General features: G+C 41.3%; 1 protein-coding gene across 1 annotated transcript in view; it reads left to right on the top strand.

The window, feature by feature from the left end:
- DHRS12 (dehydrogenase/reductase 12) overlaps positions 1 to 23,039 on the top strand; it is a 28,969-nt gene extending 5,930 nt beyond the window's left edge. The window contains exons 3-10 of the mRNA XM_045014579.1: positions 479 to 561; positions 2,006 to 2,098; positions 4,759 to 4,840; positions 16,460 to 16,521; positions 17,364 to 17,468; positions 18,512 to 18,602; positions 19,760 to 19,897; positions 22,860 to 23,039. Of these exons, the coding sequence (XP_044870514.1) occupies positions 479 to 561; positions 2,006 to 2,098; positions 4,759 to 4,840; positions 16,460 to 16,521; positions 17,364 to 17,468; positions 18,512 to 18,602; positions 19,760 to 19,897; positions 22,860 to 22,975 (770 nt within the window). The 3' untranslated portion in view covers positions 22,976 to 23,039. The remainder of the gene's footprint in view (positions 1 to 478; positions 562 to 2,005; positions 2,099 to 4,758; positions 4,841 to 16,459; positions 16,522 to 17,363; positions 17,469 to 18,511; positions 18,603 to 19,759; positions 19,898 to 22,859) is intronic.
- The last annotated feature ends 2,908 nt before the right edge of the window (positions 23,040 to 25,947 follow it).

The following is a 25,947-nucleotide window of genomic DNA, read 5'->3' as shown; positions in this document are numbered from 1 at the left end:
TCTAGAGTGCAGCATAACAGGCTGCCCCAGGCAAGTCCAAATCGATGTGGTCACAGTGCCAGTATTCAACACAGGTACAAAATGGACTTCACAATTGAGAGACAAGATGGGTGAGGTAATCTCTCTTACTGGACCAACTTCTGTTGGTGAAAGAGTCAAGCTACAAGAGCTCTGTGTAACTCAAAAACTTCTCTCACCCACAGAATTTGGTCCAATAAAAGATCTTACGTCACCCATCTTGTCTCTCTAATATACTGGGACCAACATGGCTACAACACTGCAAACAATTCACAATTTGATACAGTCGTATCCCACCCAATCCCTTTTTAAGCTTGTATGATTCCAGAGATATTGCTCTGGGGATGTATGAAAACTTGTATTTAAAAACATCAAATACCATTTTCTTAGTTTTACCTTTCTCCACACCCCTCCACTTCACACCTAATTGTTAATTGTGATTCTTATGGAATTCCACCAGGTGGCACACTTCATCTGGTTTGCAGAAATAAAGAGAGAGCTGAAGAAGCTAAAAGAGAAATAACAACAGAAACTGGTAATCAGGTGAGTTTTTAGTATAAAGAGGTTTTTGTTAAGCACTTTACCAGCAGTAAGACTTAGAAGATTTTATAAGTAGGCACCTTCATAAATCAGCAAAATATTTATCATTCTTTCTAATGGCTGCATTTGATGAAGTTTAATTTCAGCAGCTGATGGTTTTGATTGTTCTCCTGCACTGCAGAATGTGTGGGTGGGGGGGCAAGGCTGGTACACAGGATATTATTCAGGCCAGTGATATTCTTGTACTGTCTCTATTTTTAATATGTAACTCCCTACAGTTTACTATATGGCTGAGACTTTTTACAGTTAATGTGTATAAAGCACATGCACATTGCTACTGTAAACATTCAGACTGTTACCTTCCCAACCCCCCACAAAGTTGATCCTAGTCTCTTCTCATGCATTTGCAGATTTTTTCCATCTCCTGTACCTATGGTGTTCCACCCCTGCCTTCCCCCCCTTTCCCTGACAGTTCTTCACACCTGTTTGTATCATTGTTCGACTCACCCTTGTGACTGCTTTTAATGTTGCACCACCAATTGTTCAGCAGTGGCACCTCTTCTGTGGTGCCAGCAGCATCTTCCTGTCTTTTGCTGAGAGCTCCGTTTGTGTTAGAAAGTGATGTGGCTCTTGACCAGAGTGTTTCAAATCCACTAAGAGTCCTTAATTTAGATTAGAATCAAACATCTGACTTTCTGTTTCTAACAATTTCGTACTGCTTGGGTTCCTGCTCTTTGGTCTCAGCTCCTCTGGTGTGAGATAAACTGGAACTTTCCTAGTCCTCAAAGACTTTTGGACTTTTGAGACACAAGCAGGTCAGCCCCATGTTGTGCCCCCTTTACAATGTTACATTCCAGTTGCTGATTAGAAGAAAAGCAGATTACTCCCAAATAAATAGCCAACGAGCATTTATTTAAGATAGGGTACCCTACTGTAAAGGCCATGAGAAAATATGTAATTTTTGAAACTGTTACTATTTTTCCCAACTCTGAGAAGACAGTGGGTGACTAGTAATCCAGTCAAATGATATTTTCAGAGAAGCATAATTACAGGTGAGTAATGCTCTTCTGTAAAGATACCTAATGATTACATTTCTAATTTTGGAGACTACAAATCCATAAATTCTCCTCTTATGGACGAACAATGCACCCATACAAGGCAGTTTCATGTTATATTTGGGGAGAAACATGGGGGCACATGAAGGGAAAACTTTTGATGCAAGTAAAGTCTCTATATACCACAACACTCTAACTTCTGAAATATTTTCTCCTTAGCATATCGAAAGTCATGTGTTTTAAATTTACTTAGATGAGTTAGTATGCAAATTCCTTGCCAATACTATGTTTGTAAATTTGTGTTTCACATAGCATAATGGAGTTTCATGTATGCATGTTAGAGGAAACTGACTTCCCATATTGGTTGTAATGTAATTCCTTTTTTGTTTTAGAATATCTTTTTGCACATTCTGGATATGTCTAATCCCAAGGGAATTTGGGAGTTTGCTGAAAAATTCAAGACTGAACATAAGTTAAATGTCTTGGTAAGTTTGCAAGTTTAAATTGTACCTCTTTTGGAGTCTCTCATCTGTACCTCTTCATTTAATAGTCTAACCTCTCTAATTCTGCAGGCTTAATTTGTGTATAATCCTGCTGCAAAAATAATTCACCTAGTCCACTTCTGATCTTGTCCAGCTCCTTTTCATATACATAGCTTTGATACAGAAAACAACAGAAATCTAACAAGGTTGCAGCCTTCAAGGCCCTGCACAGCTTTGCTTCTGTATGCCTCTTTGCTCTCATTTTCTCTTGTTTCCTCTTTCACTCCCCGGAAACAGCCTGGCGAATTCCCTTATTATTCTACTCCCATTCTCGCGTCTGATGATTGGTTGGCCCAGAGGAAACCAAAGGCAGAGGTGATGTCTAAAGCCCTAGTTTTGCACCAATGTCCATGTAAATGAATCCCGGCTCGGAGCCCTTTTGACTTCAGTAGAACTTTGTGTGCGTGCATAGGTCTATCCAAATGGATGCAGTTGCAGGATCAGGACCTAAGTTAGTGCAGAATATAGAGGTAAGTAGGTAGTGCCACTGACTTGAAACCTTTTCATGCCCACTTGTTAGCTCTTTCTCTTGCTCCTCCTTATCCTTACTTCTGAGTTTGGCCAAAAGAGAAGGATGTAAGCAATAAGGGGTGGCATAGAAGAAAGCAAAAAGATTAAATAATAAGACACACAGACACATCAAGATGTGCACATGTCTGCTGAGTGACTGATATCTTGTCATCCTTGTCCTTCCTATCCATTTCTGTTCATGTTTATATCTTGACTTTACTAAAGCTTTTTGATACGATCTCACATGACCTTCTCATAAACACACTAGGGAAATACCACCTAGATGGAGCTACTATAAGATGAGTGCATAACTGGTTGGAAAACTGTTCCCAGAGAGTAATTATCAGTGGTTCACAGTCATGCTGGAAGTGCGTTACAAGTGGGGTTCCTTAGGGATCACTTCTGGGTCCAGTTCTGTTCACTATATTAATCAGTGATTTAGATAATGGCATAGCGAGTACACTTATGAAGTTTATGGACAATACCAAGCTGAGAGGGGTCACAAGTGCTTTGGAGGATAGGATTATAATTCAAAAAGATCTGGACAAATGGGAGAAATGGTCTGAAGTAAATAGGATGAAATTCCATAAGGACAAATGCAAAGTACTCCACTTAAGAAGGAAAAATCAGTTGCACACATACAAAATGGGATTGACTGACTAAGAAGTAGTACTGCGGAAAGGGATCTGTGGGTTATAGTGGATCACAAGCTAAATATGAGTCAATGTTATAACGCTGTTGCAAAAGAAGTGAACATCATTCTGGGATGTATTAGCAGGAATGTTTTAAGCAAGACACAAGAAGAACCTTCGCTCTACTCGGCACTGATTAGGCCTCAACTGGAGTATTGTGTCCAGTTCTGGGCACCACATATCACAAAAGATGTGGACAAGTTGGAGAAAGTCCAGAGAAGAGCAACAAAAATGATATAAAGGTCTAGAAAACATGACCTTGAACATGAAAACATGAAAAAAACATGAAAAAAAACATGAAAACATGAAAAAAAAATTAGGATTGTTTGTTCTGGAAAAGAGACTGAGAGGACATAACAGTTTTCAAGTACATAAAAGATTGTTAAAAGGAGGGAGAAAAATTGTTGCTCTTAACCTCTGAGGATAGGACAAGAAGCAATAGGCTTAAATTGCAGCAAGGGTGGTTTAGGTTGGACATTAGGAAAAACTTCCTAACTATCAGGGTGGTTAAGCACTGGAGGCCGTGGAATCTACATCATTGGAGATTTTTAAGATCCGGTTAGACAAACACCTGTTAGGGATGGTGTAGATAATACTCAGTCCTGCCATGAGTGCAGGGGACTGGACTAGACGACCTCTTGAGGTCCCTTCCAGTCCTATGATTCTATAACCTTCATTGCTAGTGTCTTCTGGAATACAGCCCTTGGGACAGGGGCTGTGTCTTACTGTTCAAGCACCTGGAACAATTGCTGGTGCCAATAGAGTGTGAGAATCACAAATGGAGTGTTTGGAAAGGGCAGGTTGGGGGAGTAGCAGGAAGTGAGCTGAGAAGTAGGTAGGGGCAGTTTTCTCTAGGGCCTTGGTGGGGAGGATGAGAAGCTTGAACTTGAGCCAGAAGGTGAGATGAGCCAGTATTGGGAGTCACACTGAGAAAACACACATGTTAGTTCTTAACCAAAACATGGTAAAATGTTAATGACTTTTCACTGGTACAAAAAAATCAAACTTAGAATACATAAATGCATAGCTGTGATGATGTGGAGTCATTTGGATCTTTAAGACAAAACTGATAAACTACCATACATTCTTTTTTTATTGTAATAGTTATGCTCTGCGAATCACACATTACTTCATAGTTTTTGGCCTTTTTGCACACAAACTGTAGTAAGGCACCATGATGTCTGATGGCACTTATAAATCTTGTTTGTTCAGTTAATTTTATCCACTAGATTTCAATGAAATGCATTACAGTTCCTTGTGAAGATGGTTTTCACACAGCAGCTTCACTGTAAGTGGCGGATTATGATAGCTGGAGTTGCAATTCGCACACCCTGGTGCATTGAAACAAGTGTGTGAATGTGTGTGTTTATGGCTTTTTTAATACTGAGCTGTGTCTTGCAGATCAACAATGCAGGCTGCATGGTAAACAAAAGAGAACTAACAGAGGATGGACTTGAAAAGAACTTTGCTACAAATACCTTGGGTGAGTACAGCAATCTTTAGATAAGAGTCTAGAGTACTCCTGTGCATCTTTTTTTTGTTTATGGAAAGGTATAGTCTCGCAGTTTTGCAGGATATGTTTTCTTCTTGCGCTGAGAGAGTAGGAGGATTAGACTTGTATTGCAAAAATATGTAACTTGTACAGAAGGTTTGTACTTCTCAGGTTTCTCCCATATGCAAGATATTCTCATATTGACCCCATTGTTTTTGTTCATTGCTCTGAGAATAGCATGTAAGAATTAAAACTAGTTAAACCATTTTGAAATTTCAGTGGAAAATTTTCCAATTGGCTCTGCTAATGATACTTGGTGTAGTGCCTTTTTTTGCAGGATCTGCAAGACACTCTAACAGCTGTCTTGGGGTTCAGATGGCTCTTACAAGAGTCAAGTGTATGTTTTTTAATAAAGATTACACATTGGTATTGTGGTAGCACCAAAAAGCTCCAGTTGACATCAGGGCCTCAGTGGTACAGAGCAGTACAAAAAATCCCCACACACAAAAATAGGTAAAGGTTGGAGAGAAGGGATGCAACACACAGGCAGAGGGACTGGGTAATGCTTGGCAAAGGCCATGAGTTTCATGTGGTGTTTAATACATTATGGTGAACTGGTGGGGGGGATGTAGGAGAATGGACAAAGAGTGGGGGGAAGGGGAAGAGGGGGCACTGAGGGTGAGGGGCAGAAGAGGCAGGCAATCAGGCAATCAGAGGGAAATGTCCAGATTGTAAATGAAGAAAGTAGTCATCACTGACGTTCAGGGGGCTGCAAAAATCACTCCTGCAAAAGGAAGCATTGGATAGTAAGTGCTTTAGTGGCAGCTGGCAGGGACCATATTTTTTCATTCTGTTCGTACAGCACCTAGCACTACAAGATCCTCGTCCCTGATTAGGGCCCCTAGGTGCTACAGTCATACAAATAATGAATAATAAGCATCCCTGGTGGTTGACTCTGCCAGGAGTTCTGTGTCCCACCCTCCAAACCTCTGTCGGTAGGGAATGGAGTTGGAGTTTTGGGCCACCCAGATAGGGTCACCTGCTCAGTTCTGGATCTGAGGGGTTGGAGGTAGCGAGCCCTGGCTGGGCCTTACTCTTAGCACTGTTGCTGCTCTGTTTCTCTGGCTCCTGCTTATGTTTTTGAAAATCAACATTTGGGCAGCAATGTCTCATACTTGACTTGCATGTCAATGAGATTTTTGGTTTTGTAAGTCTGATTACATTCATTTCGTTAACATTTTTCAAAAATATTGGAGCTGATGGAGGGAATGCATTTTTCTTCAGCTACACTTTCCATACTGTTTGCTCAAAACTCAAAGCAGGTTTTATTTCTGCTTCAGATTTGCCCTGGATCTACTCTATAATAAAGAATAAAAGCACCTCTGACCTTTCTGAAGAAATTCTTTCAATTAAACTAGTTTAAACCCCTTGCACTTTTTCAAACAGTTCAGTAGTTCACTAAGATGCTGTGGCTCCAGGTACAAGCACACTGAAACAAACACAGCTGTTTGAATGTGAAGTTACTTTTCATTAAACTGCAAACTCATTGCCATAAAACACATTAGTGGATCAGCTAGTATAGATTTGTATCTCACACAAGTAGGGTAAACTGCAAACTGTAAGTCCACCATACGGCATAGATTCTAGTTAACATTTACAGTGCAGAATACAACTGTACATATGTCTAAGAGGCTGTGACTTATGGTGTCTGAGGGACCTGTAACTCTGAATTGCCTGTATTTTGTGGAAATTGGAACCATGCATCCATTCTTTTAGGAATTAATAGTGTTTAAAACAGGGGTCGGCAGCCTTTCAGAAGTGCTGTGCCAAGTCTTCATTTATTCACTCTAATTTAAGGCTTCGCGTGCCGGTAATACATTTTAACGTTTTTAGGTCTCTTTCTATACGTCTATAATATATAATTAAACTATTATTGAATGTAAAGTAAATAAGGTTTTTAAAATGTTTAAGAAGCTTCATTTAAAATTAAATTAAAATGCAGAGCTCCCCGGGCCAGTGGCCAGGAGCTGGGCAGTGAGAGTGCCAATGAAAATCAGCTCGCGTGCTGCCTTCAGCACATGTGCCATAGGTTGCCTACCCCTGGTTTAAAATCTTGCCTTACTTGCAAGGCATCTCATCTATCTTCCCTTAGTGACCTGCTTCTGCCTTATCTCATCTGTCCCTCTTAGGTCAGGTCTAATGAAGCGGTCTACGGGTAATACCTGTGTAATTGTGCAAGACTTCGAGACATGACAGGATTTAAACATTTTAGAGCCAAGTCAGCGTGCCATATCTGATATCTAGATAACATGTACATCAGTTGTGGCATTGTCTGCCTTGGGGTCTAAAACATTGTGAAGTCTTTAAATCCAGGTTAGAGACATTTCTCCTTTTCTTATTTTTTTTTAGAGTCCTGGGACGTATTGCATAAAGGATACTGTTGTGTATTTGGTTGTCATGGTTTTTGTTGCTATGGCAACTGAGTTAGATTATTATGGGTTAGCCCAGCCAGCTTCAGCCGGCTGAGTGAGCTCTCTGTCTCTGTAAATAAAATGGTGGTTTTGTTAGCTGTCTGCTGTCTGGCCTCAACTGATTTCTTCCTAAACCGGCTCCCCCCAAGGATATAACAGATACTAAAAAATTTTTTAATTCTAATTGAAAACAGGGACTCTAAGTGGTGTGCATAATATAAAAATATTGGCTACTGTAGAAAGAAAAGGTTCTGCACCATATTCCTTTTCTCTCTCCGTTCCTCAGATTTTTTTCATCTCACCAAGTTGTTTTTAAGAATTAAGACTTTAATTCTAATTCACTTCATGTGCTGTACGTTGTTAGAAAATGTTAAGGCACAGCAGGTGTGTGAAGCAAAAGAATTACTGTTCCTTAGTAAAGAGTTCTGAGTCACTGAAAGTGATCCTGAGGAGAATAGAGAAGTCCCCAAATTGTATTTATCTAAAGTTTGTGTGCAGTGGTAATCCAAGAACTTTCTAGTGTTTAATTACAAAAAAAAAAAAAGGCAAACTGTTTTAGGCTGGATACTGGGAATTTTGAAGTCTGTCTTTGCAGTGTAGTATCCTGCCTGTGTATTACATAATCCAGCTTGTGGTTGTTTGGTTTGCTAGACTTTTCCAGATTTGTTTTGTTAATGTTAAACCTTTTCTGTTGAGGAAAATAGGGTAGTCCCCGTAGCTCTTTATTTCTGTAAACGTTCATGGCAGTTTACAGAACAAACATGTGATCCTTGCTGCAAAGACCTTATGACCAAGAGGCCTGAATTCACATTTCAGTGTGATTATTCCTAAGTAAGGACTGATCATGTGAATATGAGTTTCGAGAATTGGCCATACTTTTCTACATGAGTGAAAGCTGGCAGGGCAAAGGGAAATAGGGCATGTCAGTGGGCAGAGTGCACACATGCGGACAATTGGGTTTTGTGTCTTGATGGCTTTTTTAAAAAAAGTTTCTAAGCTAAAATTGTTGATTTTAAGCTTGTGGGCAGGGACCATGTCTTCCTATATGTTCATCTAGTATAGTGGGACTGTGGGCACTACCACAGTAGAAATACTGTGTGGTTCATTGTAGCTGTTATTGCTCTTAATACCTTGCCCCTTGTTACTAGCTAGACCACAAAGAGTTAGTGCTCTATTTACTGGAACTCAACTGAAGTACAAGAATAGAAGAAGGATCAATCTGTAGTGACTGCTGTGCAGCTGTGTGGAGTTAATACTGTAGTATAGAAAACAGTACTTACATATGAGTGTTAAACTGACTGCAGCAATTAACAAGTCATGTTGATTTCCTGAGATTGTGTAGATGGTAGGGGGCACTTCATAATGGTTTCTTGTGTAGCAGCATATGTACAGGGAGAACTCTTGTTGCTTTTGTCCTTTTGTCTCAGATGTGGTTGAGCTTAAATTTCATCCTAGAGGTTGGTGTGGCCATTTTGTTAAGGAGCTGCTGCACTGATAAGCAGTGATTTCTTCAGATATGACATATAGGCTTCCTAGTCAGCATTTGCCTTTTTTAAGCCAGCCACTGCAAGATGATTATCCCAGCTGACAGTGTTCAATCTATGTGTATAAAAGCTGTCAGTGGAGGCGGATGGATAGAGGACTCAGTACTGTTTGCTTGATGGTGCATTAAAGATAATCTTTCACAGTTGAAACAAGGCCTGTAAAGTACTGGAACAAGGGAAGTTCTTACTTTATTTTTACATGTCATCTCTTCACTCCAGTATGAGAAAATAGTATATTTATTCATTTTTATTGGCACTTACTGGCCAAGGGAGCTGAGAGGAGATGATCACAGAATACAGTACGTCTCCATTCCTCACTCCAACTGAACCTAAACCCTCTTGCTTCACTATCTTTTTTTTTTCCTTAATTTAATTGTTCAAGCTATTCTTCTTAATTTAATTGTTCACATCGGTAAAATGGAAATACTTCCCTGCTTTTGTAAAAGATGAAGTCTAATATTAGAATGTTGTTGTTAATAATCCAGATACCTGCAAATCCACTGCCTGTATCACCTCCCTACGTATCAGGGCAAAGAGAGCCCTTACTGAGCACAGCTTTGTGGTATAAAGGAAGTGTCAACTGGTGTCTTATCTTTCGCACACGTTCCACATTGTCTTTTCACTCTGCTTTCTTGTGCTGGGCCCTCAAAGAATAGTGTACTAAAATCTGGAATTCTGATTTCCTGCTTGAGAGAGCTGGCCTGTGGCTCTCTCCTCATAGGGGACTGTATAAACAAGAGGCCTCAAAAAGATAAACAGTTCAGGGAAAACCTTCAGTATACTTCATTTAAAAATACTTGGCTGTGGCAAAAGCAAGCCCATTAATTTTTTAACAATGAATTTACCAGATGAATGACCCATTGAAACCTGTATAAGCAAACAAAATTATTTTTGTTCCCACTTTTTTTCCACAGTTGAAATAACACTGTTGCCAATATACTGCAAAGGCTTCCTAGTCAGATGGGGAAAACTCCATTGAGTGTGGTGTTGGCTACCTGCCATTGTCTAAATGTTAGAGGATTAAAAACTTCACCAACTTAACTCTAATTGCCAAGTAGAACATCAAGAGAAAACTATTCCAGCATGCTCCCAGGACATTTTGGTCTGCAACGATTGCATCATCAATTAATTTAATGTTATAAACAGGCAGCAGCTTTACACTTTTTTCCCTCTTGCAGAAGCCCTAATTTACTTTATAAATCAATTTTGAAACCCAAGATTTTTGGGTCATTCTATACAAATGCAGTACAGCAGGTAGGAAAGAATATTCTCATGTACAGTGTTCCATATTCTATCCTGGCAATCTTAAACACTTGAAGTATGTAAAAACTGGTTGTTTTAATCAGTAGCATATTAAAATGTTGACTTGAAGGTATTCTTGAAATCTACTTTCAGGACACTGGTACTTGGGCTGATGCACATTTTGTTTAGATCCGCAGTCTAGCTCAGGATATATTTTTGTAGCCTTGTGTAGAAAGAATTAGTGTCCTAATACAACATAGTCTTCTAAAACACTGCTTGGGAGTAGCTTTCCCACTAATGTATTGCTGTAGAATTAGTGCGATCTGCAGTGACTGAAAATTTCTGCAAGAATTTACAAATCGCATTTCAGCAATACTATTGTTTTCATCAGAGTGCCTTCAGCTTCACAACAGGTGAATTGAAAAATAATTTGATTTAAAAATTAAAATTGAGATTTTTAAACCAACAAAATCTAGGCTATTGACATTTCTTGTTTCCATAAGAAATTCTAATTTTAAACACTAGCCTTATGAGGGTCTCTCAATATGATCACAAAACACTGAACATTATGACATAGAGTTTTACTGCTGTGTGTTTAACTGTGTGGAATTACCAAAATAGGAGAGATGCTAATTAGAGCATGATGTCAAATTACATAAAATGATGAGAGGATCTCAGAGTAATTGGGGCAATTATGGAACATACCACTAGGGAATGTGTGGTAATATTTTTTGTGTTTAAAATAAATGTGTGTATGTTTTTAAAAAGGTAAAATATATTGTGTTTTTACTGACATACCAACTACTCTGGAATGGCAGTGTGTAACTCACTGAACTTCAACCTATATTATCTAGCTTCTCATGTGAGCCGTTGCTAAATGGTTTCCAAACATGAGCTGTGCTCATTTGTCTACTTGTTGAAAAGGATGTAATAGGACTACATTATGCACCATTGATTATTGTGTGAGCTCAGTTTACAGAAATAAAACGAGTAGATTTTCCCCAAAGAAATATCCAGACCCCTATGTTTCTTTTTAAAAAGAAATGTGTCAATGTGTTGACAACTCCACTTTAACTCCAGAAAGCATGACCAGCTACTGCTGTGACAAACCTCATTTTGTGGGACAGTGCTGTGGCTGGCTTAATTTTCTCGGGACAGTTTCCACTTCATCAGAGTCCAGTCTGATGTAGGATTTTTCTCACCCTGTCTGAAGATGACTGGCCTAGCATTTGCTAACAGTCGTCATGTGCTGTCACTTGCTACCTAATAAGAGCCTGAAGAGATCTTAATAGACTCTGGTCTCTCTTGTGGCACTCAGGCCACGTCTATACTTACCCGCCGGGTCGACGCGGCGAGTTCGACTTCTCGGAGTTCGAACTATCGCGTCTGATCTAGACGCGATAGTTCGAACTCCGGAAGCGCCGCGGTCGACTCCGGTACTCCACCGCGGCAGGAGTTGTTGCCGGAGTCGACCTTGGAGCCGCGGAGTTCGCTTCTGCGGCGTCTGGATGGTAAGTCATTCGAACTAGGGTAGTTCGAATTCAGCTACGTTATTCACGTAGCTGAATTCGCGTACCCTAGTTCGAACCAGGGGCTGTGTGTAGACCAGGGCTAAGATTAAAAAATAAATACTTCTGTCCAAAAGGGAGATGTATGTAACCTATTTCTAATACAATTCATTTCTCCTTGGTGCCTTCCTTGAAACTATAGTTTCTTGAGTTAGATGTGGATACACATTCCAAAATACTGTCACAGCATTAAAAGCTCTAGCTCTTTTTAAAAGAATTCTCTTTTGTCACTGAATCACTGCCATCCTTCTGAATGAATGAAAATAGCGAGGGACATAATATGGATAACCATCTGGTGGATCTCTTCTACTTTATATAGGACCTCCTCTAAGATGGGGCATTAGATATGCAGTATTCAGTGGTAGTAATTTCACATTGCACTTTCTGTTCACCATCTACATTTCACTTAAAAACCTGTGTTTTGTGCTTTTTCTTAATCATTTTTGGTTTGTTCAGTATTTTTACTCATTTCTCTTAATGAATATTATTAATTCCTATAGTTCTTGGTATTGTTTATACATTATGTATTTACCAAGTTCACTTTGGTTTTGTCTATTTCCCTGTGCCCGTATGCAGAAGTCTGTTGTGGGTTATTTGTATATTTGGGTATTGGCTTTTTTTAAAGAAAACATAATAGATGGGGAGTTAATATTTATTAATTAGGAAAGTACACAATCAACTCAAAGTTAAGTTTCAGAAATTTCACTTTGCTTTTCCTTAATGGTGGAAATCTTGATCAATCTTTCTAAATTCTATTCCATCAAACTATAAAATTCTAGCAGTTATTTCTCTGTGGAGAAAGTAATGTACAAAATATTTAAGGGGGGGGATATTTTCCCCTCATTTCTTTTAACTACTGTTATGCGATTCGTAATACTATTTTGCAAGACAGTATAACTTTTATTCCCATTTATTCACTCTTCTCTCCCCCCACCCCCAATCACTCAATGGAAATTTTACATCTATATTGCTGTCAATATAGGCTGTAGCCTGTCCACAATTGTAAAATATTTGCCCTATAGCATGCGATCGTGTAACAAAACCCTATTTGATTTTTAGCTGAATTTTGTAGACTAGCTTGGCCTTTTGTGTTTGTACATAACAGTCAAGCTGTATAAGAATTTTTTATTAAAAGTGTGTGGGTTTAAAATAGTGGAGACTTCAACTAGAAGATGCACCAAATCTTTATTCCTTGTTTTAATTATTTGGAGGTGAGCTACTGCTCTTAACAAAGCAGTCTGTGCCAGCTGGTGTGAATATTATCCACCACACTTCTATGTTAAAGTGCAGAGTAATTGGTATCCAGATAATTAGGCTTGGGACACCAGTCCCCAGGGAATTACATAGCAATGGCTGAAGATCGGAGTCTTTTGAGGCCTGACCATTCCCATCAGTGTGTTTATGTAGCAGCGTCTGCCTAATGACACCTGGAGCAAAAACTTTTTCACACCTTACCTCAAAGCAAATGCACAAGGGAACAACAAATCATTTTCTGTTTTTGCAGACTATGATCTCTACCTTTTTTTTGTGCTTTGTTTGCTTAATTCTCATATGAAATTCTCCTCTTAAACTGGAGGAAGATAAATTAGGGTTCGAGTGGGTTTATTATTAAAACTTGTGTGATGAGCCCGCCCTTTGTCGCAATCAGTCTCTCTAGCCTTCAGGATTCATTTCTCTCACAAGGCTAAAAGAACACTTGCTGGACTGAAGGCCTTGAATGGTGAACAACATTCCTCTTCATCTTTGTACCTCTTCAGAACTTGTAAAAATGCAAATTAATCCTGGAGACAACTAAATTAAGTGTTAGCAGGTGTGCTGCACCTCAGGATTTTGGGAATGAAGTCAGTTTATCCAAATTTGATCTTCCTTTGAATTTGCAGAGTCCCTATCAAAATGCAAGTTTAAACCAGGATAGTGGGTTGTATTAGAGCTCTGCTTACCTCATTGGGAACAACCAATGACAATCAAGAGATCTTGCTTTGCTGTTATTTTTTTCAGTCTTCCAGCCCCAGCAGAGACATAAATTCTCGTTTGTGACATTCTTCCTTACTGACCACAGCTTCTGCTTGTACTTTTTGCTCAAGACAGACTGCGCTAACTCAGTCAATGTACATTCACTTAGTTTGATTTTATTTTGTGTGCTCTAATTATTCATGAGGGTCCAAATGAGTATAGGAAAAGTTAGATCTGTTATGGATGGACACGGGTACTGAGCAGATTGCTCAAGCGGAATGTAATACTTTAAAATTCTGTAACATGTTGATCAATGTGCTGTATTGCAACCTTCATCCACAAGTGTTGAGATCATTCTGATTTGCAAAGAAACATGTTTGTCTATATAAATAGTATATTCATGTGAAAATTGTTTATTTTCATAGAACTGAAGAACCAGGGTTAGGCCTTGTCTACACGGGCACTTTACAGCGCTGAAACTTTTTTTGCTCGGGGGTGTGAAAAAAAAAAAAAAACACCCCGGGACGATGCAAGTTTCAGCGCTGTGCACCAGCACTGTCAGCTGTGCTCCAAGCGCTGGGAGCCACTCCCCTTGTAGGGGTGGGTTTTGTTGTTGTTGTTGTTTTTCTCTCCCAGTGCTGGTGCTGCGACTACACAGCCACGTTGGTAGTGAAGACATACCCTTAGTTGTAACAGCTGTTCTGGGGGTGCTGTAACTCTTACTTGATACAAAGCCCAGTTCTGCCATTGAAGGGCATGGTGGAGTACAGGGTTTTGTTTGGGTTAAATGACTAAGTGTAGACTAAGCAAACAGTAGTTACAGTATTGTAACACTTTCAGTTTAGGGAATAAACAGTTTTGAATGCTTGTCTTTACAACCTAATATTCTTTCAATGTAGTTTTTGTGTGTAACTTTCATCTTTTTAAAAATCAAACAGAAAACAAAACAAACTCTATGTTGCATCACTCTGACACCCACCTGGTTCATCCAGTTAGAAGCTGTAGATCCACCTCACAAACGCTTATGGAATAACTGGTAGCAGTAGTTTGTCCTCTACGTGGACCAGCTCCAAAGTGGGATGAGACACTTTGCCAATGGGTTTCACAATGTTTGCTAACAGCAGATGGGAATCTTGGGTTCCATTCCAGGCTCTGGAGGGGAGTGTGCTCCAGTGAGCACAGACTCTTCTGCCTGGTTCCCTCCAACTGGTCCCTGTCCCACTCTTCCCTGCCTTTTGCTCCTCGTCCCAGTGTCCTCATCTCTACAGTCCCAGTCAGGAGTGGTTCTAGGGCCAGACAAGCAGGGTGGTTGCCCTGGGTACCAACTTCCAGAGGCCACTGAAATGGTGTGATGCTGGGGTGTTCTCTATATTCATATTTTTGCTCCATTCTGTTTGTCTTTGCTCCACTTTGATTGGCCAGCCACTTTTTTGGCTTACCTGCTTGGCAGGGGATGCCAAAAACGTTACTGCCCTGGCCAGCAAAATGGCTTGGGCTGCTCCTGGTCCCAGTCGCCATGATTTTCATCCATTCCTCTTGCCCAGCTAGTCTGTCTTCTCCCTCCTTTGCCAAAACTCCCAGTCCTGGTTTCCTCTGGCCTAGGTTCCTGGTCCTAATTTAATTCTCTTGCCTTTCCTCCTCCTCCAGTCCATTGCGTATTCTCTAGTCTCTCTGCACTGGAATCAGGTAGAATCAGCTTCCTCTTTACTGCCTGGGCATCAACCGTGTGAAGCGTTGAGAGACAGGCTCCCTACTCTCAGTTTAGGTCCCTGTTTCTGACATGGCCTCCAGCAGCCCAGAGCTGCAGGGAAAAACCTGCTCAGATACAGGCTGGAGCATGCTGCCCACTGAAGATGGAATATTGGAGATTTTAGCTGTCGTCTCGCAAGTGTCGTCTGAATATTTGCAAGCTGTGATTCCTAACCCTTTCTCTCTTGCCCACCAAATGAAAGCATGTAACTTCTCCAAATTTGGGTAGATTTTCACAGAGATGGCAAAAAGCAAATCTTCAACTCACAGGCCACTCACTGCCAAATTTGAAGTTCCTGCTTTGAAGCATTAGGGCACTAGTGCCTCTCAAATAAAAAGCTCCAGAATTTAAACTTGGCAAAACATGTTTTTCCCCTACTTTTTTTCTTCTTCTTGGAAACAACTGAACTGACTTGCATCCGAAGAAGTGGGTATTCACCCACGAAAGCTCATGCTGCAAAACGTCTGTTAGTCTATAAGGTGCCACAGGATTCTTTGCTGTCTTGGGGGGGAGGGGGGGAGACAAAGAATAACACCCCTGCCTGAGGCAGGCACTTAAGATTGTAAATGCCAAACAGTTAAAATTTGGCAAACTTATCAGCAACTGAAAGCAGGATTTTATAATGGGAAATGTCAGGCAACCTGAACAGACAGAGAGAGAGAGACTCCCCCTCATTGTAAATGAGCAGGCCGTTTTCTGCATAATACTCAATTGCAGTAATTGGAATTTGGGTATTTAAGTTATTTTAGAAGGAGAAAGTAGAAATGTCTGTCTGCCACAGTTGAGAGTTGTCTCTGGCATGTTTTCCCCCTAGTAAACCGTATTGTCTTTAGAATTATGACTAGAATGTTGCTATCCGTCTAATATTGTATATAAAAGACTTTTAAAAATCTTTGTACCCTGAATATGTCTCTGTAATGATGAACATGGAATACATTTTATTCATAATTTGTCAATTCAGAGAAGCATTAAGACTCTTGATTCTTTATACCAAATGGCCAAGAAATGGAGGGTTTTTACATATTAGTCAGTAATTTGGAGGAACTTGTTTTTAATGAAATGTTTGTTTTCCTTTCTTTTAGGTACATACATTCTCACAACTGCTCTGCTGCCTTTGATGGAAAAAGAAGATGATCCCAGAGTTGTGAGTTTATAATGCTCCTTTTTTAAACTGTTGTCATTACTACACTCTGTGTTTTGTGGTAAGGCCTCTTTCCTCTTTGATTGTGTACATGTTTGCTGCTCTGGTACTAGTTACCCCTCTGTCCTGTGCCTAGCACACTCTTAGACTCTTATCAATAGTAGTCGTCCATTCAAAATTTGAGTTCTGTCCTGCTGTTTTGCAACAGCTTTCTAAATGGTACAGGAGCTACAGTGGCCGGTGAAGTAGATCAAAATACCTTATTCAGAGATAGCTATTTCCCTACACCATGTTATCTCCTGCAGCACAGTAAAACACCTATACCAGGAGTGTAGGGTTAAAGTTGTCTTCTAGACTTTGGTGCAAAAGGGGACATTGTATTATGAAGCATTCAATATTTATACAAAATAATTGAAAAATGTTCTAATAAATGAGCTGCCACCTGTATTTTAAGGTTTGCTGTCTTGTTACCTGCCGGGATTAGAAATGCACATCAGGCCTTTTAATGTGCCTGTATCTAAATAAGAAAAATTGATGGTCCTGGATCAGTGAATTAAAAAGCCTATCCCTGTTCTGTCCCTTTATTAGTGATTGGGATAAAAGCATGAGCAGGTCCCTAGTGGGGCAAAGAGCATTTGAATGAGGATCTGTTCCATTTTTTACTTTTACTTTGTCAGCTCTCCAGGTACGCTTTGTGGTACAGGTGTGATGGTCCCCTTCTATAGGCACAGTGTAAAGAGTAGAACAGAAAAATCTTGCATGCAGTGTGACTTCATTAGTGGGCCTTAAGACAATTTTAATGAATGTGGGGGATTGGCTTTTTATATTCACTTAATTTATTACAGATAATTGTCTCTTCAGGAGGGATGTTGGTTCAGAAATTAGATGTATCTGATTTGCAGTCCGAAAACGTAACATTTGATGGTACTATGGTCTATGCCCAAAACAAGGTACAGTATGTGGATTTGAAAGTAAATCCTATAACTTGGATCAGACTGACTGTGTGATACAGCTTCCTTTAAAACAGGCTGCAAATCGGATGGCTATTGACATGGGATTGATCTTTTCATTGCATCTAAACTAGATATAGTGCAGCATGCAATATTTCTCATCAATACAGTTCATTTCCTGCTGAAACGGAAATGTTGCATATTACAGTAAAGATTACGGAGAAGCTTGAGGAGGGGGTGATCCTTGCACTTTGTGAGAGCAATATGAGTGTTCAGTTTCACCGAACCCCAAAAATTTTAGAGGGGGTTGAGTGGAAAATTTGCCTGGATTAGTGTCTTTTTTTTTTTTTTCTCATTCCATTGCTACCCCTATATTTAGTCTGCAGAAAATGGAGTTGGTGAATGAAACCTTCCTGAACTTAGATTAGCAAAAAGCTTTAATGACAAACAAACAAACAAGGGTTAATACCTATTGCTGTGTACGTAGGTTGCCTTTACCACTCTACAGTGGTGTCTGACAACATTATCTTGAAGAGCTCTATGTAGCTTGAAAGCTTGTCTCTTTCACCAGCAGAATTTGGTCTGATAAAAGGTATGACCTGGCGGGTAGTGATCGATCTATCGGGGATAGATGTATCTCGTCTCATCTAGACGCGAAAGATCGAACGCGCTCTCCGTCGACTCTGGAACTCCTCCAAGATGAGAGGCAGAAGTGGAGTCGACAGGGGAGCGGTGGCCGTCGATCCCGCGCTGTGAGGACATGAAGTAAATCTAAGATACGTCGACTTCAACTACCCTATTCTCATAGCTGAAGTTGCGTATCTTAGATTCCCCCTCTCCCCCCGCCCCAACATTATCTAATGGGTTGCTGCTTTTCCCAGTGTATGAGTGGTACAGGTATTTTCTATATTGTCTGCCACCTGGTAATTGCAGTGGGTTATGGGTGTATTGGAAGCATTTGGGATTGGCTACTGGGAGACAGGGTAACGGACTAAATGGATCATTGCTCTTTTCCAGTATGGCATTTTTTTGTTGTATCCTAGAGACAGCAAGTAGTCTTGACAGAACAATGGGCTAAAGTGCACAAAAACATCCATTTCTCTGCCATGCATCCTGGCTGGGCAGATACACCAGGTACAGTCTGCTGAGGGCACTTAGCCCTTCCAGTCTTACTCTAAAATTGAATTGTAATATGACATTACTGTACATTTGTATAACAGGTCCACTGATCTGTTCAGTTTAAATTTCTGGACAGTGGCTGTTTTAGAACCCTCTGCAGTTCTGTTTTACAGGGAGTCTGAGATCAGATGGAGCTGGGGGATGCAGATCTGCACTCTAGCAATTCCCCCCCACCCGACACTCTTGCTTCAGAATCTGGGCCCCCAGTGATGTCACTCTCCCTTTCTGCTTTGAGCTTGGAAACTACCAGTTCCAACTGTGCACTTCAGTATCTTGTATTACTCACCCACACCACCCCTGTAGTTCAACCCTCCAGTGGACTTCAGCTTATTCTGCCTTGTTAAGGGAATAGATACATGGTGAAGGATTTCCACCCTAGGTCAAAGGACACTGTCTAGTCACCTTCCTTTACTTTTACACTCTGTAGAATGCAGTTTCTTAATAGGCTTCAAAATATCCCTTTACAAATCTAGGGGCTGGTCTGCCACATAGGGAGCTCCCCCAACACCCACTGATCATGTGACTCTCCACACCCTCCTGCAATTTTCTGCTGATTGAAAATATAGGCTTCATCTTTCCTTGCCCAATGTGTTACTTCACACTTAAGCAGTTTAAATGCAGTGCGTATAGCTTAGGGAATACTATTTTCCATGTCTGCTTTTTTGCCATGTATTTATAAAATAATTCAGAAGACTACACTGGGTAAAGTCTGTCTCATTATTTCTAGTAGTCCTAGTCATAAAATCAATGAAAATAACTAAATCCCCAGATGTTTCCACCATTTGTTTTCTCATGTTCTGCATCCAGTCAACTTCGAACAGGGTCAAATAACAGAACTGGGGAACACCTCTCGTTTTGATTCTTATTCTCTCAGCCTTTTGACTGTCTCTGTACACTTTAGTCCAAACAGTGAGAAATGTCCGGTTTATCTTTTGGCAACCTAACATCCCACCACAATAGTAACTCTGCCATCCATGGGACAATAGTGTCTCCTTTCCCTGATCTTAAAAGGTCACTGCTTTTCACACTACTATTACCATTTTAACCTTTAAAAAACTCTTTAGCAAAAAGCCTTGATTGACTCAACACCCTTTCACTATTCTTCACTGTAGCGGTGAGATCAGCGATGCCAGAGTTCTATGAAAAGATGAAGAACAAACTACGCACAGAGGCTCAGGGAGCCGATACAGTAGTATGGCTGGCAGTCTCACCTGCAGCAGCTAAGCAAACAAGCGGCCTGTTCTTCCAAGGTAAGGTGGCAGTTTCATACACTGAACCTGAAGGAGGAGTGCTATTACTGTACTGATTGTACAATTATTGACTTTGCCAAAGGACCAGAGTGGTTGAGGGTTAAAATAGTTCCTGCAATTGTTTATAATGTGTGACTCCAAAGGCCAAGCACAGTATTGCATAACTAACAGAACTAGTCAAACTGACAGTATTTTGCTGGTCCTGCCCTTTCGACCAGCTGGCAATAATTGGATAAAACATCTGGGTTGAAGTTGGCTCTGCACATGACTAGGCAGAGACGTGGCAAAGCAAAGTGAGCCCGCAGAGATGTCCGATGGACTCTTGCCTTCTGTACAGAGTACAGAGGAGTTGCATTCATTTTGAGGGCACTTGTCTCCCCTTTTTCTCCTGTTCACATTAACAGTGCCCAGGTGCCAGTGCACACGCATTCTTTCTGCAGCTCTGTGGTGGGGACTTGCAGTCAGGATTGTTAGTGTGAACAATGCAGACTCTGAGATGAAATCTAAGTGCAGCTAGGTTGGTGAACGGGGTGGTGGTGGTGGTAATTTAATGCAGAGGAGGGTGGGAAAGGGCTTTGAATGTTCCCATTCTGCCACTCACAGTAAGCGCTCAAGCGGGAGTGGTTTTGTGACCTCTGCTCTCAGGGCAATGGAGATCTATGATGTGGGAGACAGGCCAGAGGTGGGGCCCCTTTTCATAGAAAGCTCCCTTTCCCCCCCTTCCTGGGTGTGACGAAGGCCTGCTTTCAACCTGTACGCTCAGTCCGGGGCATCTGGAAAGTTTGGACCCCTCCTCTCCACAGGTACCAGACCCACCCTAAGTCAAGCTTTTAATTAAAAAGTTGGAGATTTTTACTGTCCCTCACCCCCCAAGAGCAGTAAACTACAGGCTTGAATCAGCTGCCCATAAACCTGACTGGAATTTCTTTTCAGATGGAATCATTTGTCTGTGGTGCATGCACAAAATGGAACACGCACAAGTGTTCTGCCTCATTGTAGAGCAGGGGTAGTGCCTCTTCCTCCCTCTATTTCTATTGTCTGCTCCAGCCTCGCTTCCTGCTACCTTGTCGTCATCACCTCAGCCTGGCCTAGCTTGCCCTACAGCCTTAGCAAACAGGCAGGGGGACTGGAATCCTCAAGGTTGACCAGAGCTGTGTGTTCCTGTAAGCTTTGCACTGGGCAAGGCCACAGCTTTGCAGAGGGGAGCGAAGATTCTTGGGTTGGCCCCCAGTAACAGTGATCTCCATTTTGTCATTTGGGGAACCCTGGGACTCAGTGGCTCAACTCTGGGGAAATCACCTTTTTTTTTTTAAACGCTCTCGGTGCCATCACCCCTTAGGGTCAGGCACAGCCCCCCCGCTTCCCCTCTTGACTCTGAATAGTGCATTGTCATCCCTTGCTGTCTTAGTGCCCTGAGAGCTATTTGCCAACCCACAATAAAATACCCTCAAACTGGATTAATATGCAGCTGTTCTGCTTTCATTCTCCTCCTGCTTCTTTCACCTTCCTTATTCTGTTCAGTTTTGATAGAGCAAACCCCAGTCAGCTTTTTTGCTGAGGAAGGGAAGGGAGCTGGGAGTAGGCTGTCCTAAGCTCAAATAATTCCTTCCCCTCTGCTAATGAGACTTCACAGGACAGTGCACAGGCAGGCAGGAAGCTGTTTCCTCCATAGCTTTGGCCTGGTAGAGTACTACAGTTCCCAGGTATCCATGTAGGCTAATTCTCTCAAACATATTTCTTCCCCCCTAGTAGTATTGATTGCTGCACCATAAGGAAGAGTGAGTGTGCCTCTTATTGTTTGGGTTTCTGTGCACAGCCTAGGGTGAACAGATGTAATGCTGTATGTACACTGATTTGTTATGGTAACTTCACAAGAAACTGACAATTTTCACCTTTCTGGAAATTCTCCTCTGAGGCAGGCCCCTGTGCTTTCATGAAAATCTTCCACCAGAGCTCAGAACAGTGTTTGAAATAGAACTCTTCTGCAAGGAGGGATGACAAACCTGTAGCTGTCCACAGCTTCCTGCTTACAGAATGGCTGCTATAGCTATGGTGAAGATGAGCTGTAGCAAGCTAGTTTAACTGGCCACTTCAGAAGTTGGACTTCACTAAACATATTCTAGCAATACTGCTGAAGGAGAAATACTCCAATGCACAGTAGTGATTTGAAGTTTTTTTTTAAAGCAAGTCATTACTAAGTCATTGTGTTAAGGCAAAGACCTAGAGCTTCTCTGTGGGTGGTAATTAGTTAATCAGGAACAGAAATTTAGTACTGTTCCTTGTGTTCTGGTGCTCTACTGCTGTAGCTGTGTGGTCAACTGAACCAGGAAGCTCAGGTTCATGCAACCAGGCAAGGAATGTCTTATTGTGCAAGTTTGGTTCTGTCAAAATGTAAGCCAGTTTATTCTCTTGAGAAAAGGCTGAGCGCTTAACAAGCTAATTCCATAGTGCTAATGCTAAGCTCTGTATTTTAAGGATAAAATTAGCCCAATTCCATACTGTGGAATAGCTGCACCAGTGCAAACCCCCATCCTGAAAACAAGGAAAGCCACAGTTCGTTTTGCTGCTTGAAACTGGGCTAAACTCCACCTATGCAAGTCACTGCACTGGTACAGCTACACTAATGACGAGAATCAGGGCTAATTCCTATGTGGAGAGGGCCTTCCTTTTTCTAATGTCTGGCTACAAAAAAAGTCTATCTATGAAATCAGTCTCACAAGGACAGTCCTTTTGGGTACCTAATTCAAAATGAAATTGGTGTAAGTACATTCTGTTTAAAAAATATTACTTCATTTACTAAAAGTACAGTATTTAAATATTGCAGAAATCCACCAGGCTAGATTAAACTTTTGGCCTCAAGATCATTTTGAGCACAGGTAAAATGCATGGTGGTTTTGGTCTGAGAGATGCTTTGTGCTGGGAGAGGGGAAAGATTTACTTTTCTTTTTCTCCTCCCCTGCAGACCGGCAACCTGTTTCTACCCACTTGCTCTTGGCCAGAACATACTCTTCACCAGAGGAGGAAGAGAAGCTAATAGAAGCTTTGGAAGAGCTTTCCCAGAAATTTAAACCCACTTGATCATGGCTTTAGGCATTTATCACTACTCAACTGAACAGAAACGAAGCTTTGAATTGCAATACTAGCAGAACTGTATTACATGTGTTACAAATATGAGGGGAAGAGAACAAGTTTGCTACAACTAATAGACTTAAGTAGAATCATAGTTCACCTTTTATAACTAACATGTTGTAATGCAGGCTTTCATAAGATAGCATAAGCTATCAAGCAGTTGCTTATGAATTCAGATTTTGCTCCCCTGAAGTCCTACCTCTGTCATGTCATACATTAAGGTACATTCACCTTGCTTCAGCTATGTACAGGAAACAGCAGAGGGAGGTGTGGCAGTAGTGGGTTGCTCATATGTCCCTGTAATAAGCAGATTGTAGCCTAGCACCATTACTAATTAAAGCTCTATCTCCTAGTGACTACCCCATAAACAGGTGGGGCTACTATCACTTAATTCAGGGGTAGGTAACCCCTCATTTTTAGTGGCACTAAATGAAGCATCTTAAACATTTTAAAAACCTTATTTACATACAATAGTTTATGTATTATAGACAGAAAGAGACTGTCTAAAAACATTAAAATGCATTACTGGCACATGCAATCTTTAACTTAGAGTGAATAAAGGAAGACGTGGCACACCACTTCTGAAAGGTGGCTGACCCCTGACTTTGTTAGTGCTTGGTTAGACTTTAGCAAAAGCTAGAGAATGGAGGCAGTGGTAGTATTCTCCCCTTGCGCTCACAACTTAGCCACTGCTTTATAGCAGTAGAGGACTGGTCTTAGGTGAAAAATAAGAGGTCAGAAGTGCTTGGGCATTAGGCAGTGCTTTTTCCAAGACCAGAAGTGCTAGAGTGCTGTCTGGGAAGGCTATTATAGTCCTTTTCAGTCTGATTTTTCTAAATGATCTTTTATTTATAGCAAGCTGCTTTTCTTCTTTGGAGGCTAACCCAGTACCTTTCCCTCTATCTATATAGCAAGTGCTCTTAAATGCAGTATTCTAGAGCTAAGAACCTTCTGTCTTGTACAGAGTTTGGGGGCAGGGGCCAGTCTGCTTATGGGGCTGTAGACTGCACTCAGTTTGGAGTGTCTTTCCTTTCATAAACTGATTTATGGCTACACGTGAGTTGCAGCACTGGGAGTTACAGCGCTGGTTGTACAGCTGTGTAGGGAAAGCACTGGTGTGGGGCCACCCTCACAGCTACCAGCGCTGCAGTGTGGCCACATTTGCAGCGCTGTTGGGAGTGGTGCATTATGGGCAGCTATCCCAGAGTTCAAGTGGCAGCAATGTGCTTTTCTAAAGAGGGGGGTGGGGTGCAGTGTGACAGGGGGTGGGGGTGGGGGGACAGAGTGGATTTTTGGAGCTGACACTGTGTATCAGCTCCCTGCCTTGCAAAATCAGAATTTTTTCCTGACCCCTTACTCTTAACTGCAAACAGCCTGCAGACCAGATAAGCAGCTGCTCCAACCGACTCCCTTTCTCACCCCTGCCCCCACTGTTTCTCTTGTCAAGCAAACACTCATCCCCCTGCCTGCCTCATTCACAGCAAGGTAGTGGGTTTATCTCATTTGATTGTTCAGTCAGTTACAGATTGATCACAGCAAACAGGAGCTGTGTTTGTTTTTTAGATAAGCAAAGAGAGGCAGCATAACAAAACAAAGAGTAATTTAGTTAAAAGCATTCTGGGATATCTCCTAATATCCTGGAGGCCAACAACAGCGCTGGTGTGTGGCCACACTTCACTTAACAAGCAGCATTGCAGCACCAGCGCTGCAATCCTTATACCCCAAGCAGACCCACGTGTATGACCAGCACTGCAGCCAGGGAGTTGCAGTGCTGGATGTGCCCTGCAGGTGTGGACCGTGCCTAATTGCAGTGCTGGAAAGCCTCCACCAGTGCTGCAAATCTCAAGTGTAGCCATACCCATAGACCTTGTAGGAACAGGGCTTAACTGAACCAGCAAGTGTTACACAATTCATGTAAACAGTCAGGTTTAAGGCCTTGAGATTTTCTGTAAACTAATTACTGAAAACAGGAGGAAGTGGACCACTGTTTTCTGTGTGGGCAGCTCTGCAGCTGTTGCCAAATTCCTGCTGCTTGACTCAATGAACAGGGAGGAAATACTATTCCATTCCAGCCTCAAGGGGTTAAAGCTTTGATTTAGGGAAGCACAGAGCCACATACCAAAGTAAAAACCTAATCTAGATGGGAGCTTGCCTTTAGCAATGGTAATGACAGTGCTTGAAAATACCCGTACCTTTACAGGCAAGAGAATGAAAGGAGAAACTAGTACATGCTTGTTACATGTATGGCACCCAAAGGCTTTACTACAGCTTTAACACAAGAGTGCACACATCATAGCTTCTATATGCTGCGCTTACTGCATGCAACAGGACTAGTTGCATTCCACCCTCTGATCCCCCTCCATTTCAGGGACTTACTGAAATGCCCCTAGCAATGGTTCTGTACATCTCCCATACCAGCATCTGAGTAGAGCCTGTTGTGATCATGTTACTTACAGAAGTGCTGGCCAGGTGAGAGTAAGGCCATGCAAACTCAGCTAATCATGGGAGGTAACTAAAAGGTTACAAGGGGTTAAATTCATTTTCGCTGTTTACATTCAGAATTGATGGAATATGCTGAATAAGACAATTGAAGTGTTACCATGGGGAACTAATGAACTTTGCCTAATTCTAAACAAGTATTGGCCTGCTTCAGGCAACATGGGCACAACCACATGCAAACGCAGTACATTTTTAAACACCAGTCTTTGGCAATAAACTTTTTATAACAAGCCTTTGAAAGTTACAAAAATTATTCTAATATACCTTAGAGACTGTAACTAGTTTATATCTACAGGTTCTAGTCTGTTCTCAGATAGCAAGAATACCACCTTTAAGGTTTGTCTACACTGTTTGGCAAAGTGCTGGGGCGGGAGGGGGAGTAGTTATAGAGCACTATAACTGCTCCATTTAGACACTGCTGG

This window comes from Mauremys mutica, chromosome 1, assembly GCF_020497125.1.
Source record: "Mauremys mutica isolate MM-2020 ecotype Southern chromosome 1, ASM2049712v1, whole genome shotgun sequence".
NCBI classification, from domain to species: Eukaryota; Metazoa; Chordata; order Testudines; family Geoemydidae; genus Mauremys; species Mauremys mutica.
Note: the sequence above shows the minus strand (reverse complement) of the source record. Positions and strands in the feature narration are given on the sequence as shown.